Below are 18,287 nucleotides of genomic sequence, written 5' to 3' on the forward strand. Positions count from 1 at the left end.
GCCAGTTGCCTCTTTTCATGTGATACCCAGGGTAGTATTCATGGTGACTAGGGGAAATTTGGCCAAATCACCAAGGAACTTCACATTTCATCATTGTTGCAAGTGAGGTCCATTTTGCACGAGCACTTCCTGTTTCCCTTCCAGGTTCAGATGCTGCCCAGAGTAACGGGGAAGCAGATGGAAAGAGAGATGGAGAAAATGGAGTGTTTAGAGAAATGATGGAGAAAGAAAATATGGAGACCAGAGAATGTGTGCAGGATTTTGAGGAGATATTTCAAAGAGACCTGTGTGATGGAAGTTGGTTGTGGGATGATTTACTTAATGAAATGGTAATGCAGAAGGAGCCAGAAAATAAAGGAGATGTTTCTGGGGGACATTATGGAGAAAATGCAAAAGGATGAAACAGAGACAATCCTGAAGAATAATGGTGCGATGGAAAAAAACATATGCAGAGAAAGTAAAAGAAGGCAAAAGGAGAGTGGCAGAAAAGAAGGTAGAAGAAAATGAAAAACAGAAGTAAGTGGTAAGGATTCAACGTAAAGAAGACAAAGAAATGGACAGGTATGAAGCGTGGACAATTTAATAGCTCCTTTGGGTGTCAAAGCCCATGAGGTAAGACCATTTATTCTTATTAATATAAACATTTTGTGACATTATATTTGACTATTTTTATAATGGAAATTTTTCTTAGAGAATATGAAAATAAGAAAGATTTTAACCAATGGAATCATTATGTGATAAAAACATTTAACAGGGAAACAAAAAAGAAAATTCATATACAATTTCAAACAGAGGTGGAAAGACAGAATTTGAAAGGACATTTGAAAACTTCTCAAAGAAGTACTGGACATTGCAAAAGTTTATGATAAAATGAGTTTATGGACTGGTGTATGGGATTGTAAGACTGTGTTAAAAATAGAAAGAGAAAAAATTATACGTATATCAAGCATGATAAATGTGGAGGGGAACAGGAGTGTCATAAAATACTAGGGGCAGCCCAATACATGTTTTTTTTTTGTGGAAAAGAAGGGCATTTGATAAGTAATTGTGATAAAAGAAAATGTTATATTTGTGTGGAAATGGGACGTGATGCAAAAATATGAATTGAAGTGTTATAAATGGAACAAAATTGGACATTTACAGATGGATTACAAAAATGAAAATAAGATAAAGGAAAAAACGAAAAAGAAAGAGAAGAAAATGAGCAGACTGAAGAAAATTTAGAAGTAAAGGAAAAAATAACAAAGGACATAGAAGGCTCTGAAATAAGTGATGAAGAATTTGCACGTAGTAAAAGAAAATAAAAGAATTCTATTGGTAAAAGACAAAAAAAGAAAAGAAAATTTAAAATAAGTACAAAAGAAAAAAGGAAATGTATGAAAAAGAATCTATACAGCTAATAACTGAGGGTTGGTATAACAGTAAGGGTGTTTGACTCAAACACTAGGTACAGTGTTGGACTCGCAACTTTTGAGAGGGAAATTGGCTAGGCTTAGAAGGGCCTAGTAAGGCAGCTAGCCTAGTAATTAGCTATGAACTTATGAATCTAAGGATAAGGGAAAATACAAATTTTAGAGTGCTTTTTGCTTATGTGAATAGTATTAAGAATACAGTAAGAAAAATAAAGATTTTGGCGTGGTGTACTATATGCGATGTAGATGTAATTATATTACAGAACAGAAGATTTTTAACAAATGAAGAGAGACTACAAAGGTAGAAACTAGGGGGAGGAAAGATAATCTGGAATTTTGGAAAAACAAGATGCTTTTGGAATAGCTGACTATAACAGCTATAACTAATAGCTGAATAGTTGACTGCTGAGCCTACAGCCAACCTGTGTCCTTTTACTAAAATATCTGAGAAAGTTATTTGCAGCCAGATATTACAGTATATCTCCAAATATAATAGTTGCTCATGCACTGTTTCTTCATAAATTGTTGGCCAAACACTTCTCTCGAGGAGTTACCCCAGTTCAGTAATTACCACACTGGAAGCACTTTCAAAGTTATGGGTACTGGGGTCAGAATCCTCAGCTAGGGTGACTCACTCAGGTGTTCCCCAAGAGTCAGTCCTAGGACCATTGCTCTTTTGAGTTTCATTAATGACATTCCTTGAGACCTCCCTAAAATTAATTGTGTGTTGTACTCTGATGATATTGTCATTACCTAATCATGTAAGAACACCAACACCCCATGGCAGTAAGTTCCAGTAAGATTTTGCTATCATGAGGAAATGGCTGCACGTAAACACCTATAGCTATTGGTAAGTGCAAAGCTAGTTCCCCTAGCAGACAATTTTAAGCCTGAAACAGCCTTCATCAAAATGGCACATGCTTCCTGGAATAACATTTCAGAGGAAATAAAAATACCTCACTAATCTTTTACTATTTAAAATGAATCTTAAATCTCATCTAAGCAAAGAAAAGAAATCTATATGTCTTAGAGACTACATTGACATATCTATTATGTATCACATAAATTGCTATCATTGATTGCATATATGTACAGATATGAATAACTCTTCATAAGAATTAATTTGTAGAGGTCATAATGTGCTGGTTTTCAGAAGTTTATAAATGTTCAATGCACACCTTGCTGTTCATTCGCAAATATACATTTTAAGATGTGTAAAAGGTATCTGCTTAATTAACTTTCTGCATTGATATGTCCTCTGTGTCTGTATGTATCTGTTTTTAGTATCTGCTGTTGCTTAGGGCCTGGATCATGACTGAAAAGGGCATTTGGGCCAGATCAATGGCACACTTAAACTAAAATAATAAATAAACTTGAAGATTGACTCTAGTGGCTGAGGCATTCTCTCAGTATCTTTCCTCTCTACACCAACTTCCTGCATACTCTTTTAAAGTCAATAATAATACATATAACTATGTCTCCAGCTTTGGTCAGCTCAAAGGAAGAAGACTTTTCATGAATCAACCTACTCACATCTTAAACTTTTTCCCTCAGTACCAAAACAATCTATTAACATCAACATTCTTAAATTCCTGTCCTCTTCTATGGCATCTAATATTTGCCCTATTTTACTGCTTTCATTAGTTAGTAAATTACCAGAGAAAGTCAGTGCCTCTCACATAATGTAATATACACACCTTTTTTTACCATTTTTACTGGAACCATTGCATACATTCTGAAAAGTATATAGAAACAGGAGACTGGACTTTCAGAAAGATCTGGAATGGTTGGAATGTGAAAGCATAGCCAGCCTTAGGCATAGGCCAATTAGACAGTCGCCTAGGGTGCCACTCTAGCAGGGGCCCTTTTCCAGTACTTATTTGGTGTAGGTAGACCAGAATGGGGGCACCGAATAGTGTGGTGGGAGGTGCCGTGGCGCCCTTTTGCCTAGGGCGCCAGTTGATCTAAGGCCGCTCCTGTGTGAAGGACATTTGATTAGGTGATGTAAGCAGTAACCTACATGTGGTCATTAACTTACTGGTCAGTTGTTATCTCCTTGATCCTGGTTCACCAAGGTGATCTTTCTCTCATTCTACTTTCCATTAGGTTATTTGACTACAGGGTCACACTTTGTCTAGCTACTGTATTCACACTTTCAAGGAATTCTTCTTTTGAAGCTGTGCAATTGTAAATTTAGTACACGTAAGGAAGGGGGTGAGACCGCATACAGTAGAACAGGTTAACAGCTTCAAGTGTTAGGGGGGGGGGTGTCTGAGGAGAAGGAAAGTCTGAACAAGAAAGCTGAAGCAAGATTCAGAGGGACAGCAACCAACTGGAAGAGAGTGCCAGAGAGTGTATAACAAAAAAATGCCTAAGAAGCTAAAAAGTAAGTTATGCAAGGTATGCAAAACAGTGGTGTGACCAAAGAAGACAGAAAAGTTAAGGAAGCTAGAGGTGATGGAGGTGAAGTATCTCAGATGGGTGGTAGGTTGCACACTGCGGGACATATGAAGAAATGAGGACATCAGAACAGAAGTCAAAGCACCTCTAATTGCAGAGAAGGTCACAGAGTGCATATTTAAAAAACTTGCAAGTACAAAGCAGCTGTAATTAACATTTTTAAGTGACTTCTTTTTATAGTCTACATTTACCAGAACATGTAAAAAATCAGGAATAAATGATTAAAGTACATGAACTGCAGCATTAAATAGTACACTGCACCATGCATTTCTCACAAAATCAGGTTTCCAGAAACTTATCTGAAGATAACTATTATGAACTATACTTCTTTGAAGTCAAAGGATTCAGCTCCAACTGCAGAGAAGATCACAAAAAGCACATTAAAGTGGTTTGGGGAGATGTGCAAGACAGCTGAAGATGATCTGGTGAAGACGATGTGGGCAGACAGGAAAAAGGCAAGAGGAAAAGAGGGCATTCAGCAAAGAGATGGATGGACTGTGTGACAGAAGACCTGCAACAGTCAGGCATGGCTATTGAAGTCGGTAGAAGAGGGGCATTGAATAGAGGGAGGTGGTGACGGTTAACACAATACACAGACCCCCATGTAGAAAAATGGGGAAATTGAGTTGATGTTGATGATGATGATGGTGATGATGGTGATGATGTGGGGGCAAACTTCATATCTGGGAGGTATGGGAGACTTACATAGGCTTCAAGGAGTGACTACAAATTATTTTGGATTTATGGGTTAACAGTAAAGTTCTCATGACGAATTTAGTGTCTTAGACTGGACACTTCCAACTATGGTACCATATGACATAACTGATCTCCACAGGCAAATAATATACCACATGCTCATGCATGTAATTACTTATATTCATGGATACTAGTTTTATGTTGTCAGTGTGTTGGGTTTATATTACAAATTACAAAATAAATGTTAGCTTACCTTATATTTACATCGTACAATGTTCCTGCAGGCATACCATCAGCGGGAAGCCACGTGGCAAACACACTGAAGTTCCGTGACACTATAGTCACATTTTGAGGTGCAAGAAGGGGCAATGGAAAACCTGCAATTATGAAGCAGCTGAGATTAACATTTTTAAATTACTGCTTCTTATAGTTGAAATTTACCAAAGCATGTGATAAAATCAGGAATAAATTATTAAATAGCATGAACTACAGCATTAAATAGTACTCTGGGATATGCATTTCTCACAAAAAGGAGACTGAATCTGCCAAGTCGTGTTTCAAAGTTAAAGAATTGATCTAACCCTCAATGGGTGACTTGATGGCATAAATTGATCACCAATAATAAATCACTCCCATCTCACATAAAGCCTTCAAGGATGGTAGCAGATCTAGAAAACTAGTAAAATATGTAAATTTAGTCTGGGACAGTTCAAAATATGACGTTTCATACTATGCACATTCATATACATATATGAAGCCCTTCAGCACATTGATTAAGAAGCAAATTTGCAACAAAGCTTGAGACATGCTCTTTGAATCCAAGTAAATCTTATGTGCAGGTAGTGTGAGTCACAGTACATCAATTCACTTCCCTAGGATTTCACATCAGTTCTATAAAAGAAAAACTTTGGCTCACTATGGATGCACAGCCAACAAACTGCTAAGTGTCCTCTACAACAAAGCTCAAACAGACAGATCTGAGGTCAGACTAGAGATGGCAAATGCAGCACTTTCAAATATTTGCTTTAAATAAATGTTTTTTTTTTTCTAAGCCACAGATTCACATATCTTTCGTATCTTAACTGACCTTCTATAATGTGACTGTTCCATTTTTTATGCACATGTAAAATTGCCTTTAATATAATTTTTGATGCCTGCATTGATTCAGTTTTAGACAGCTTCCTGTACTGTATCATTTTCTGTGAAGCAGATTAGTCTCGACAGATTACGTCCTAACAGTATTTTGCAACATAAAAAGATCTAGCAGTTCTTATATGCAGACTACACTGAAGTTTGTTATCCTGAACAGAAGTCACCAAAAGTAAAGGATTTCCTTCAACTCAACAAAAACCTTAAAAGAAAGTGAAGACACCTGCCAATGTCTTGGTGTATATGGATAAAGCCCTAATTGTGCCCCAGGTAACCCAGGTTCACTTAAGATCTCAGGTTTCTGAGGCACTGGCAGGGAGGGATGGGTGGGTCCATGCTGGAAGGGAGAACATTCACTAATGATGCTCCCAAAGGGGAGTACTAGTTCAATGAGAAGAGTAGGCTTTGGATGAGGTCATTGGATGTAAGGGAGGGGTGGGGAAAGTGGGTAGGGCATAATAATAATAAAATTAAAAAAAAATCTCTTCTGAATGAAATGTGGGTGACCAAAATCCCCCATGACACCCTTAGGTCTGATGACAGGGACAACAGGATACACAATAAGTCTAGGTGAGTTTGTACTTGTTGGCAGATCCAGCATAGAGACGGGGCACTGGGTGGTAGTGCCATAAGGTTGACATGGGGAGGGAACCAAAAAAGGTAAAAAAAAAAAAAAAAAAGAAAGTTAAAACACCTAAAACAGAATTGCATTTCCCCCTCTCCCCTTTTATATGTACTAAATCCAAGACTGCACAACAGTGGAGAAAAGGAAAAATACACTTAGCCAACTAACTGCTGATCTCAGCAAAAACACACTCTGCATACACATACACAGTTTAATAAAGTGAAATACATCCATTCAGTTAACATAGTTAAGACCAATAAGTTTGCTCTTACTGGAACAATTTGCAGTGCTCAACAAAATCATATTCAATGTAATACTACAGTATGAATTTTGAGTAAATAAGGGCAGATATAATTCATGTGAACCATTTAAAAAATCAGTGCAGGCCTTACTGGATATTTATTTTTCATTTATTGAGCATATAAGCCCAACAAGAGAATTTTATATTTCTGTAAGTTCTCCAGGAACACTGTCTTGTTATGTGATTTTCATAGCATCACAAAGTCTGAAAGCAGTCACCAAAGAGATTAGCCAAAGATGATGATGATGAAAATACATAGCTCGTAGCATTAATTCTGTCTGCTAAACTACACAGATTTTCCTCCATAAAGACATGCTGCACTCTGAGTTGCCTGATATCAACATGGAACTTCATTATATAAACATTTTCCAAACTGCAGAGATTATAGTTTGTCTCTTTCAAAGTTCAGGAGTTTTGCCTCTTATTATTATAAATTATGCATTGTGCATTTAGCGAGGTGATTACGGTATGACATTCAGAAAAAGATAAACCAGTTAAGTGTCAGAGTGGTGCATGACCCGACCTTAACAATTGTTAAGCACCTCCTGCTTCTGTAGTGAAAGGTCAGGTCTACAGCTTGGCAGTAAAATCTTCCAGTACTGACCAGCAAATGACAGCGGCAGAGCAAAATATTTGTTTCTGCCTGGTCTCCATACCCTTAATGTGTCCCTATCTTCCTGTAAAAAAAAAATAGTAAGTTGCTATAGTAACAGGTTGTGTTCACCTGCATAATGTGAAGGATGACTTCTTTCCTCAGTGGTTTGTTTGAAAACCACAGATTTTATGAGGAACAGACTGAAAATATGAAGCAATAATCTGGATATTCTGTGAAAATATAGACATTAGAGAGGCTTTAAAGGTAAGAGTAAACATGAAAGGCCGTGTTACACTGCCTTTCTGACAGCATCGGCTCAGTGTTTTTATGCCTTTGAAAGCCAACACAACGATTTTTCCCAGTAACTAATAGTACATGGAGCAGATAAAGCTCCATGCACTACAAAGAATTATAATCATCTCACCGATCATAATCTCTTATTATGTGTTCTTGACAAGGATGCCAAGATTCACATCGAGAGGTTTGCTCTAGAGGTGAATTTCTTTGTATCCATGTCTCAAAAAACACAATAAACAGGTTAAGATCAGCAAGCCGATCACGGTCCCCTATATTACGTCTTATGAGGTAGGCTTTGCAGGTCCTAAGATATCAATGCACCTTTACAATTCCAAATATAATATATTATAAAACCTTTCATTGTTAACTATTTAAACTAGGTTGTAAATATGACTACTCCCGTCAGATACTCCACAGATTGCAGTGTTCAAAAGGGATGTGCACAGCACTGTCATGTTATACATCTCTGACTCAGTCTGCCATGATTGGCTTCATACATTTGAATATTCCTTGCTGATGATTTGTTGCACTGTTTTCTCATTTACATGTCATCACATGTCCATTGGATTTACATGTCATCACATGTCCATTGGCATGCCCTGTATATCATACTTCCTGGATTATTGTACTTCTGTGTCTGTGAATTGTTCATAGCATGTATAGGCCACAACCTTCACCAATATTCATTGTGCTACCCCTCTATGAATTCCAGTCTCTGTCTCCTAGTTTGGTTGCATATTTGAAATTCACTGTATACAATACCTGATTTGTTTTCTCTCTTCTCCCTCAGTGGTACTCAAAGCCATTAAAAACATCTATGGTATTTTGCAGAATCTAAACACCAATACACAGCTGTCTGAGAAAAGTAACCTTGGCAAAAGAATATTTTCAGCCTCTGACCTCCAAGTGAACTGTACTTCATGAATTATACAGGCAGGGCAGTGATATACCAATGTGAACCAATGTAAGGATTTTCAGACCACCCACTTTCATGCCACCATTAGGTACTAGAATTTCCAATTTGATTAACATTCCTTACCTGTAACCCATTCCATTCAATCTTAGCTGGCCCTCTAAATGTGTGTATGACTGTACAGCTTGAACTAATTCTGCTTTCTATTATCTCATGAGGCACAGAAGCTTAAAGGCTTGACTATAATCTGCATGACCCAGGTTCAATAAATTCCTTCAGCAGCTGTAGGAGTTGGCATAGCAAGGATGGGGATGTCCATCCTAGGACCGTCTTGGCCATGGTAAGTTTAATTAGTGGGACTGGATGACTGCATCTGTCCGGGGGCAGGGTGTTCCTCCTTCTTGGAGTGTCAAAGGCAACTTAGGCTTGCCTGCAGAGCTGTAGCTTCGTATGCTCTTAAACCCCAAACTCTCACCTCTAAGCGTCTGGCTGATTCAGCTGTTGCTGTTTATGTCAGAAGCACATGGGCCACAGGGCTCCTGCCTATTTATGGAATCAATGGACCTTAGTTCATGTGACTGGAATGGGCTGACTGGGGATGGTAGGGGAGTTATCGGACAGGGTGTGCACTAAAAGGAGGGAAAATAAGGTGAAACAATGGCTGCATGACAGCAGCACCATCATAGGTAGAGTTGGATGTTTGATGGTCGGCAACCTGGCAGTCAAAGGGGCTGCAAAGAAAAAATCCTTCTACTCTAATGAAGTGACTTTTTGAGTTCCATATAGCAAAACATCTACATCAACATTTCAACATGAGTTTTTCTTCAGTTTATATTCCTGGGCTATGGAGAATAAACATGGCTCCTCTACTGATCAAGGCAATGGAATGTGATGTATCTGAACTAGTAAACAACAAAATAGGTGACCTTATATCCCTGGATATACACCATTTTTGGCTTTGTAAAAGGCAGATCATACTTACTCAACTTACAGCACTTCTTTAAAAGAGGTCACCAAGGTCATGGATAAAGGTCATACAGTCCATATTGCCTATTTTACCTTTGAACTATTGCCCATGTTCACTGGGTGGTTAACTGGCTCTACGATATATCCCATAACATTAAAATCAGGGAAATTTGATGTACAGAAAAAAAAATATCACCAGCAGTGTCTCACAGGGTTCTGTCCTGAACCACTTTTCTTTGCATGGACTTCTCTGACATGAAAGCAGCTGATACATAGTGACTATGGCTAAGCAAATTTGCTGATGCCTGTAAACTGGGAGTCACTATTAAATCCCATTCTGATAGTACAATATTTCAGCAAGGGTTGGACAAAACACATGGCTGATGGGTTAAGCAGGCACTTACCCCAATACCAAGAACTGTCGTATAGTTTCCTTTAGTAAATCTGGCATCTCACCATCATATGCCATACATTTAACATCACACTTAAATATAACCCAGTCATCAGGGGCCTGAATACCTATGCTGTTAGCAAACTCTTCTTTATCACAGTTAGAAAATCTTTTCACCTTGCATAATTTTTCCTTCATAGTGCCTCCTCAAGTCCAGAGAAGTTACACTAGGTTCATATGTATGTACTAGCCTAACAACCAACAGGGCCTTTTTTAGCCTAGCCATGCATCTCATGCATGAAACTTTACTCCTCCCTTATAAGGCACATGATTTAACAGAATGCCCCCTTCGACAAGTATTTTGTTAACTATCTAAACCAACTCAAGATACCTAAACATTTTCATCAACAAATGTATCTCAAGTCTCAGTAAACTTCTGACATGCATGACAGCAGCACCATCATAGGTAGAGTTGGATGTTTGATGGTCGGCAACCTGGCAGTCAAAGGGTCTGCAAAGAAAAAATCCTTCTACTCTAATGAAGTGACTTTTTGAGTTCCATATAGCAAAACATCTACATCAACATTTCAACATGAGTTTTTCTTCAGTTTATATTCCTGGGCTATGGAGAATAAACATGGCTCCTCTACTGATCAAGGCAATGGAATGTGATGTATCTGAACTAGTAAACAACAAAATAGGTGACCTTATATCCCTGGATATACACCATTTTGGCTTTGTAAAAGGCAGATCATACTTACTCAACTTACAGCACTTCTTTAAAAGAGTTCACCAAGGTCATGGATAAAGGTCATACAGTCCATATTGCCTATTTTACCTTTGAACTATTGCCCATGTTCACTGGGTGGTTAACTGGCTCTATGATATATCCCATAACATTAAAATCAGGGAAATTTGATGTACAGAAAAAAATATATCACCAGCAGTGTCTCACAGGGTTCTGTCCTGAACCACTTTTCTTTGCATGGACTTCTCTGACATGAAAGCAGCTGATACATAGTGACTATGGCTAAGCAAATTTGCTGATGCCTGTAATCTGGGAGTTACTATTAAATCCCATTCTGATAGTACAATATTTCAGCAAGGGTTGGACAAAACACATGGCTGGAGGGTTAAGCAGGCACTTACCCCAATACCAAGAACTGTCGTATAGTTTCCTTTAGTAAATCTGGCATATCACCATCATATGCCATACATTTAACATCACACTTAAATATAACCCAGTCATCAGGGGCCTGAATACCTATGCTGTTAGCAAACTCTTCTTTATCACAGTTAGAAAATCTTTTCACCTTGCATAATTTTTCCTTCATAGTGCCTCCTCAAGTCCAGAGAAGTTACACTAGGTTCATATGTATGTACTAGCCTAACAACCAACAGGGCCTCTTTAAGCCTAGCCATGCATCTCATGCATGAAACTTTACTCCTCCCTTATAAGGCACATGATTTAACAGAATGCCCCCTTCGACAAGTATTTTGTTAACTATCTAAACCAACTCAAGATACCTAAACATTTTCATCAACAAATGTATCTCAAGTCTCAGTAAACTTAGACACCCTAACAGAATTAAAAAAATATGTGACTTAACTCAGTCTTGTACAGGCTCCTAGGGTGTGATCTATGTTTAACCTTCTATAACATGAAAAATGCTATACTCTTTAAACTCCTTTACTTAAACATTACCAAAAGTAAAGCAAACAGCTCTTCTAGGTAACCTCTGTACAGTCACAATAACAATACTAATTAGCATGACAGGTCCCTAATCCGGCACATCCTTCCTTTCTGGAACAGACTGTTTTTATTTATCAAGCAGGGTATTCAGTTATTTATTTATCTATCCTTTGTTGATTAGGTTAGTCCCACTAGGTTAGTATCCTTTTTTCAGGGGAGACCTGAGGTGGTATTTTCCATGACATCCTTTAAAATGACTATGTGTGACTGGAGTAGTGATTGCAGATTTTCAGCTGGGGTATGTGGGGACACTATAAATCCCTTAGCGATACTGGGTTATACTGACTCAGCTTCCTGGAAGTATGTAAGAGTGGTACAGGATATGTATGAGGGGAGTGTGACAGCGGTGAGGTCTGTGGTGGGAGTGACGGATGCGTTTAAGGTGGAGGTGGGATTACATCAAGGATCAGCTCTGAGCCCTTTCTTATTTGCAATGGTGATAGACAGGTTGACAGACGAGATCAGACAGGAGTCCCCATGGACTATGATGTTTGCAGATGACATTGTGATCTGTAGTGAGAGTAGGGAACAGGTAGAGGAGACCCTGGAGAGGTGGAGATATGCTCTAGAGAGAAGAGGAATGAACGTCAGCAGGTCTAAGACAGAATATATGTGCGTGAATGAGAGGGAGGATAGAGGAATGGTGAGGATGCAGGGAATAGAGTTGGCGAAGGTGGATGAGTTTAAATACTTGGGATCAACAGTTCAGAGTAATGGTGAGTGTGGAACAGATGTGAAGAAGAGAGTACAGGTAGGGTGGAGTGGGTGAAGAAGAGTGTCAGGAGTGATTTGTGACAGACGGGTACCAGTAAGAGTGAAAGGGAAGGTCTACAAGAGGGTTGTGATATATGAGACCAGCTATGTTATATGCATTGGAGATGGTGGCATTGATGAAAAGACAGGAGTCAGAGATGGAGGTGGCAGAGTTAAAGATGTTACGATTTGCACTGGGAGTGAAGAAAATGGACAGGATTACGAATCAGTACATTAGAGGTTCAGCTCAGGTAGGACGGTTTGGAGACAAAGTCAGAGAGGCGAGATTGCACTGGTTTGGACATGTGCTGAGGAGGGATGCTGGGTATATTGGGAAAAGGATGCTAAGGATGGAGCTGCCAGGTAAGAGGAAAAGAGGAAGGCCTAAGATAAGGTTTATGGATATCATGAGAGAGGACATGCAGGTGGTTGGTGTGACAGAGCAAGATGCAGAGGCAGGAAGAAATGGAAACAGATGATCTGCTGTGGTGACCTCTAACTGAATGAAGAAGAAGAAAGAAGATTGATGAGAATGGGCCTTCAGGTTCCTTCTACATTACTCAATGTATTCTAAATACCTTTCTATCTGTTGCCCACCTCTACACCTCTCTTTAGTTCCCCCTGTCTGCTGACTCTTTACAACTTGTGAGAGTTGGGCACCATTGCTCCAAAGCTGTGACGTCTACCTCCAATATTCACTTATCCACTCTCTCCCTCTCACTTTTCATTAGGCCTTCTGTTCCACATATACACAGAGTTAAACCTTTAGCACTCCAGGCTGCACTATGACCACATTATGGTCCTCAGATCAAGTTATTAGTAACTAGTGGCAAAAATACCACATTATGGTCCTCACACTGAGTTATTTGTAACTAGTGGCAAAAGTACCACATTATGGTCCTCAGACTGAGTTATTAGTAACTAATAGCAACAACTGCCAGGCCTCTTGTCTTTCTTGCACTTACCTCTGTCCCTCTTTTCTTAATTAAACTACCCTATGCATTAGCCCCAGTGGGGTTAGGCTTCTAGTCCATCTTGCCACTTTATCTCGGCTAGAGCTCATCTTTAATCATTCAGCATAGTCAACAAGAAAGAGCCATTCTATCTTGGGCCTGCTTGGGTCTTTCCCCAGCTCCCACTTAGTCAACTTCAACTGTTTTTACTACATTAACTTCCTAATAATGTTACCAAACCACTCACATTTTCAAAATCTGTATGCTGTAGCATTAGTGAACAGAGACAAGGAGCTCAGCTGACTGCTCTAGCAGGTATAATGCTTTTCCTTATCTTTGTAGCACAGTTAAGTCGGGAGGCCATTTATCCTGCATGTACCACACTATATTTCTTCATATTACTTATATCACTATAACAGATGACAATGTACAGCTGCTCCCTTCTCTCCTTACCTTCTAATCATCCCTTCACTCAGGACCCCCTTCATCTCTGACTTACTGCCTTACTCAGGAGATGCTGGAAATAGTGAATGACCTTATTTAAACATGATAGAGTGAAAGGATTGTATTCAGGGAAGGGAGAGTACAAACATAACAGCACCCTGGCTGCATGCAGCTCCAAGGAACATACTTGTAAGGCTAATGTTTCTGTTTTGCTCAGAAGTATAACTCTGCTGTTTTTAACTAATATCCCATTCATGAACACACCTTTCAGGCTAAGACATATAATTTTGCCATTCCATCTTGGGCCTGCCTGGGCCTTTCTCACAGATGATAATGCATGGAATATCTTCTACTGGAATGGCACCAGGAACTGTCCTCATTAGGTACCAGAAGCTTATCCAGTAACTCCTATAATCATGGAGGAGTAGGAGCTCTTCTATATGATCCTCTTGGACTACAAAGCTTCTCTTCATGTCATGGAAAGCAGGCTTGTTTACCCTTATTTTCACCACTTTTATCCAAGCGCTCATGCTTTCAGACACTACTAAAATTTTGGGACCCCTCAGCTGAGGCTGAGGATACACACTGAGCAGAAAACTGAAAGCTTCATCGTGTGACTCGGTTATTACTTTATTACTACAGTTTGGTATCATTCCTGAAGTACTGGTACTGCAGCATCAATACACTGCTCATTCCGCCAGTCATCGCTATCCGCATTCTAGAACAAGACCACGTGATATAAAATTCTCCATTTAAGGTACCTCCTTGAGCTGCAAAGGTAGCAAGCCACTCTTTTCCAAGTTAGAGCTATAATCTTTGATTTAGAGGTAACATTTTCAACTCAACCACTTCATACTCAGCAGGAAGTGCTTCAGTATGTGTCAGAAATCACAATCCCCTGCAAAAAAGAGGACAATGTCATTAAGCCTCATCTTCTCAAATGGGATATTCCCCATTCGTGGTTATGACACAATAAGCAGGAACAGGATGGGAAACATGACACAACCTTGGAGTCTTATGATCACTTTGAAGATATTTAGTTCAACTTTTGCTACAGAAATGCAAGGACCATAAAGTGTGCTGCAAGCCCGACAATATCCAAATCTTCATCTGTCCTGAAACTTAAATGTGCAATACTGTAGGCAATATTTTTCCTTCACAGGTATCCGTTAATGTGAAAATTCAAGTTTGTGCAATATCTAGTTGTGCAATACCTAAATGGCACATTTTTGTACATGTAATGCCTGTAAGTGCCTGTCCTAGTATTACTAAATAATAACTGTATGTATGTATGTTTCTTGCACCGGGAATGGAGCAACATAATTTTGTTTAGCTGCACTACTGACTTTGACTTTCACATAAGACACATGGCTTCTCCTGCTCCACATACATGCATACACCATGCTGACTCCTATAATCCCTGTAGTATTTGTGTCATGGAAAACCATTCATCCATTGTTTCACAGCCAGGATGGAATCTGCATTGATCTGGACGGAATCTTTTACTGGTCTTACTGATTCAGAGACTTACCTATCAGATTAAGTCTCCTTTCAAGCACCCAAGTGTAGGTTATTCCAGAGAGGATGAGAAGATTAGCTCTAAAAAATTGGAACACACCCTTCTGCCTCACCCCCCTTTTGAAAAATAAGATTGAGGGTAGAGTGGCTGTTTTTACATTTAACAGGATCCATCCATAGCAAGCCCACATAAATTTCTTAGCATACTTTATAAACAGACTACCTTAGTTATAGTTTAATGAGAATCAATTATGAATATCAACTTGGTTTGCATTACTCAACCATGCCCAAACTGGCTTTTTTACAACATCTACATACACCCCTTAAAATAACCTTAGGGTATCAAAATTTGTCAGATATATTTGAGAAACATGGTTAAACTTAAAAAGGCCCTTAGGATCATTAGCCTAATATACACCTAAAAATCAATTTATTGGCTATGTAGTAATTACACAATAGAAACTTGACTTATGGGTAATATCAGCTTCAAATGGTAGTTGCTGTTGATCTCAAACTCTGGAATTATCCCTAGTTTTGACAACTTTTCTCAGGATGATTTACTGTCCACTTAACCAAACCCCAAGACTATACAAAACACCCTTCTAGAGCAGGATCTCACTTACCATCCCAGTAAATTCAGTTACCAAGACCATGACATTCAGAGGCCATTCCCTAATGCCACTATCTGGAGAAACGCCCAATCAAATTACTGGCCATATTTGTTTCAAAGATGTCATATCCACAATGGCTAAGACCTCCCTAAACCACGTACACACACATACTGACTGTTTACCTAATGGGATCTCTCTACTATTAAGGATGCCCTGAAGCTTGCAAACTTTAAATCCAGTAAGCCCTTGATTTATTTGCTCCAGTGATGTGACACAGAGTCCAAGATGATGACTTCAAACAGGCAAATAAGACAGTCCACTTCCTTCTGCTTCAGAGCAACTTGTTTGGGGATATTACGGTATAAACAAGTCTCCGGTAAGCGTCCAACAACGCTGAATGGTTATGGACCTCACATAGACACCACTTTAGAAAATGGAAAGTTGACGGCCTTAAAAATCCACTGCCTTCTTTCCTCACTGTCTTTTGTAAGTAGTGTACTGACATCAGCAGTTTGCCTCTTGCGTCCCAGGCAGGAAAAATGAGCAAGAGTACATTTCTGCCACCCATCCCGATGTGCAACAAAGACGATGCCTTTATTTAGTGAGTCACTCCTGCATAGCTTTTTCCTTCCTCTTTGTGCTGTTTTCATGCTGATTCTGATCCTGCTCTCCTTCGATATAATCTGACATCACAAACTACTTTTCAGTGGTATTTCCTTATTTTCAGGACAATTATATGCCTCAGACTGAATGAAATTGAAACAGACATCTTAGGAACTTAACTTTACAAATGTATGTGTCATTCTAACAGAAATGCAGAGACAGCCATATTGCTTAGTACGCATTTTATTTATTTATCAATTTATTTACTGACCAAGAAAGTCCACTGGGTCAAAAACCTATTTTCAGTTTTGGCCCAGGGAGAAAAGCTCCATAATGAGTAAACTCACAACATCAGATTACAGAAGATAGGCAGTTACACAATTTTATAAAGAAAGACTTTAAACTATATAAAAAATATAGACAACGATTATCACATCATAGTAAACTTTTTTACAAATACTGTAGCACCTTCTATTTAACATAAGGGTTTCAGGGTTGTTTCAGGTTGTTTATTTTGTACTCTGGTGGGGCATGTGATAAGTTGCTTGTATTTGTAGAGATTAATGCTATTTGTTTGAGAGTTTAAGTCGAGGTTTTGCCAATAAAATTGCCAAAGATTCCAAAGACAACCACAAGGCATTCTATAGCTATGTCAAAAATCTAAATGGCAATGCTCAGATCTGCTCTCAGCTACAAGAGAATAGCATTAAATATACTGATCCCAAGGATATTGCCAATATCCTGGCAGATTGATTGAGTGCAAACTTCACCCCCCTTTCACCCCCTAAAGGGACCATCTCAATACCGAAAGATTGCCAAATTCCTGTAATAACGGCCACAAAGGTAAAAAACGCACTCTCCAAAACTAAGAATACAGCATCCATGGGACCAGACGACATCCCAGACTGTGTACTACATGAACTACAAAATGAACTGGCATCTCACCTAAGTGTCATGTTTAATCATAGCCACACCTCAGGCTTTGTGCCCACTGAGTAGCGCATAGCTACAGTTATCCCACTCCACAAGGGGTGATCCTCCTTGGATCCCAGGAACTACTGCCCCATCAGTCTGACGAGCCTGATTTGCAAGGCCATGGAACGTATTATAATGGAACTTATAAACAAAGAAATTGGCAACCTTAAAACACTGGACCCCATGCAGTTTGGGTTCATGAAGGGCCGATTTTGTCTCCTGAACCTGATTGACTTCTTTGAATCAGTCTCCAGAGCTGTGGACAAGAGTAAGGTGGTCCACACAGCCTATCTGGACCTCGCCAAGGCCTTTGACACCATCCCCCACTCTGGAATTATAGATAAACTTACTAAGCTGGGCATTAATCCCTACATCACTCGATGGGTTGCCAACTGGCTTACTGACAGAACCCACACTGTAAAAGTAGATGACTCCAAATCCAGCTCCAGACAAGTGACAAGTGGAGTACCTCCGGGTTCAGTCCTGGGATCGCTCTTGTTTGGCATCTATTTCTCTGAAGTACAAGCCAACACTAAGGGACTCTGGCTAACAAAGTTTGCAGACGACTGCAAATTAGGAGCCATTATTGAATCCCCAAATGATGTGGATATTCTACAAAAGGGCCTTACAGAAACAGATGCTTGGTGCCAGAGCCATAGGCTCAAGCTCAATGTCAAGAAATGTATAGTTATCCCCTGTGGGAAAAAACATGTACCCGTGAATTATCACATAAGTGGCAGTACACTAAACACCGAAAATGTGACAAGAGACTTAGGGACACAGGTGGACAGTGGTCTCACCTTCGATAACCACATCACCACAACAGTCAGGAAAACTTTCTATGTGGCACACCTCATCACTAAGGGCTTTTC

The 18,287-nt window shown here is 39.3% G+C and overlaps 1 protein-coding gene across 3 annotated transcripts in view; it reads right to left on the reverse strand.

Moving 5' to 3' along the window:
- The window catches only part of IFNLR1 (interferon lambda receptor 1), a 224,057-nt gene that overhangs the window by 126,807 nt on the left and 78,963 nt on the right, over positions 1-18,287 (reverse strand). Inside the window, exon 2 of one of the 3 annotated variants that reach the window (XM_044083299.1) lies at positions 4,822-4,945. The exons of 1 other annotated variant lie outside the window; for it this stretch is intronic. In XM_044083299.1, the coding sequence (XP_043939234.1) occupies positions 4,822-4,945 (124 nt within the window). Of the gene's footprint in view, positions 1-4,821; positions 4,946-18,287 lie in introns of those variants that run through there. One more of the 3 variants, XM_044083307.1, reaches the window with a different exon arrangement.

Source organism: Protopterus annectens, chromosome 1.part1 (assembly GCF_019279795.1).
Source record: "Protopterus annectens isolate FY-2018-M chromosome 1.part1, PAN1.0, whole genome shotgun sequence".
In the NCBI taxonomy this organism is placed as follows: Eukaryota; Metazoa; Chordata; order Ceratodontiformes; family Protopteridae; genus Protopterus; species Protopterus annectens.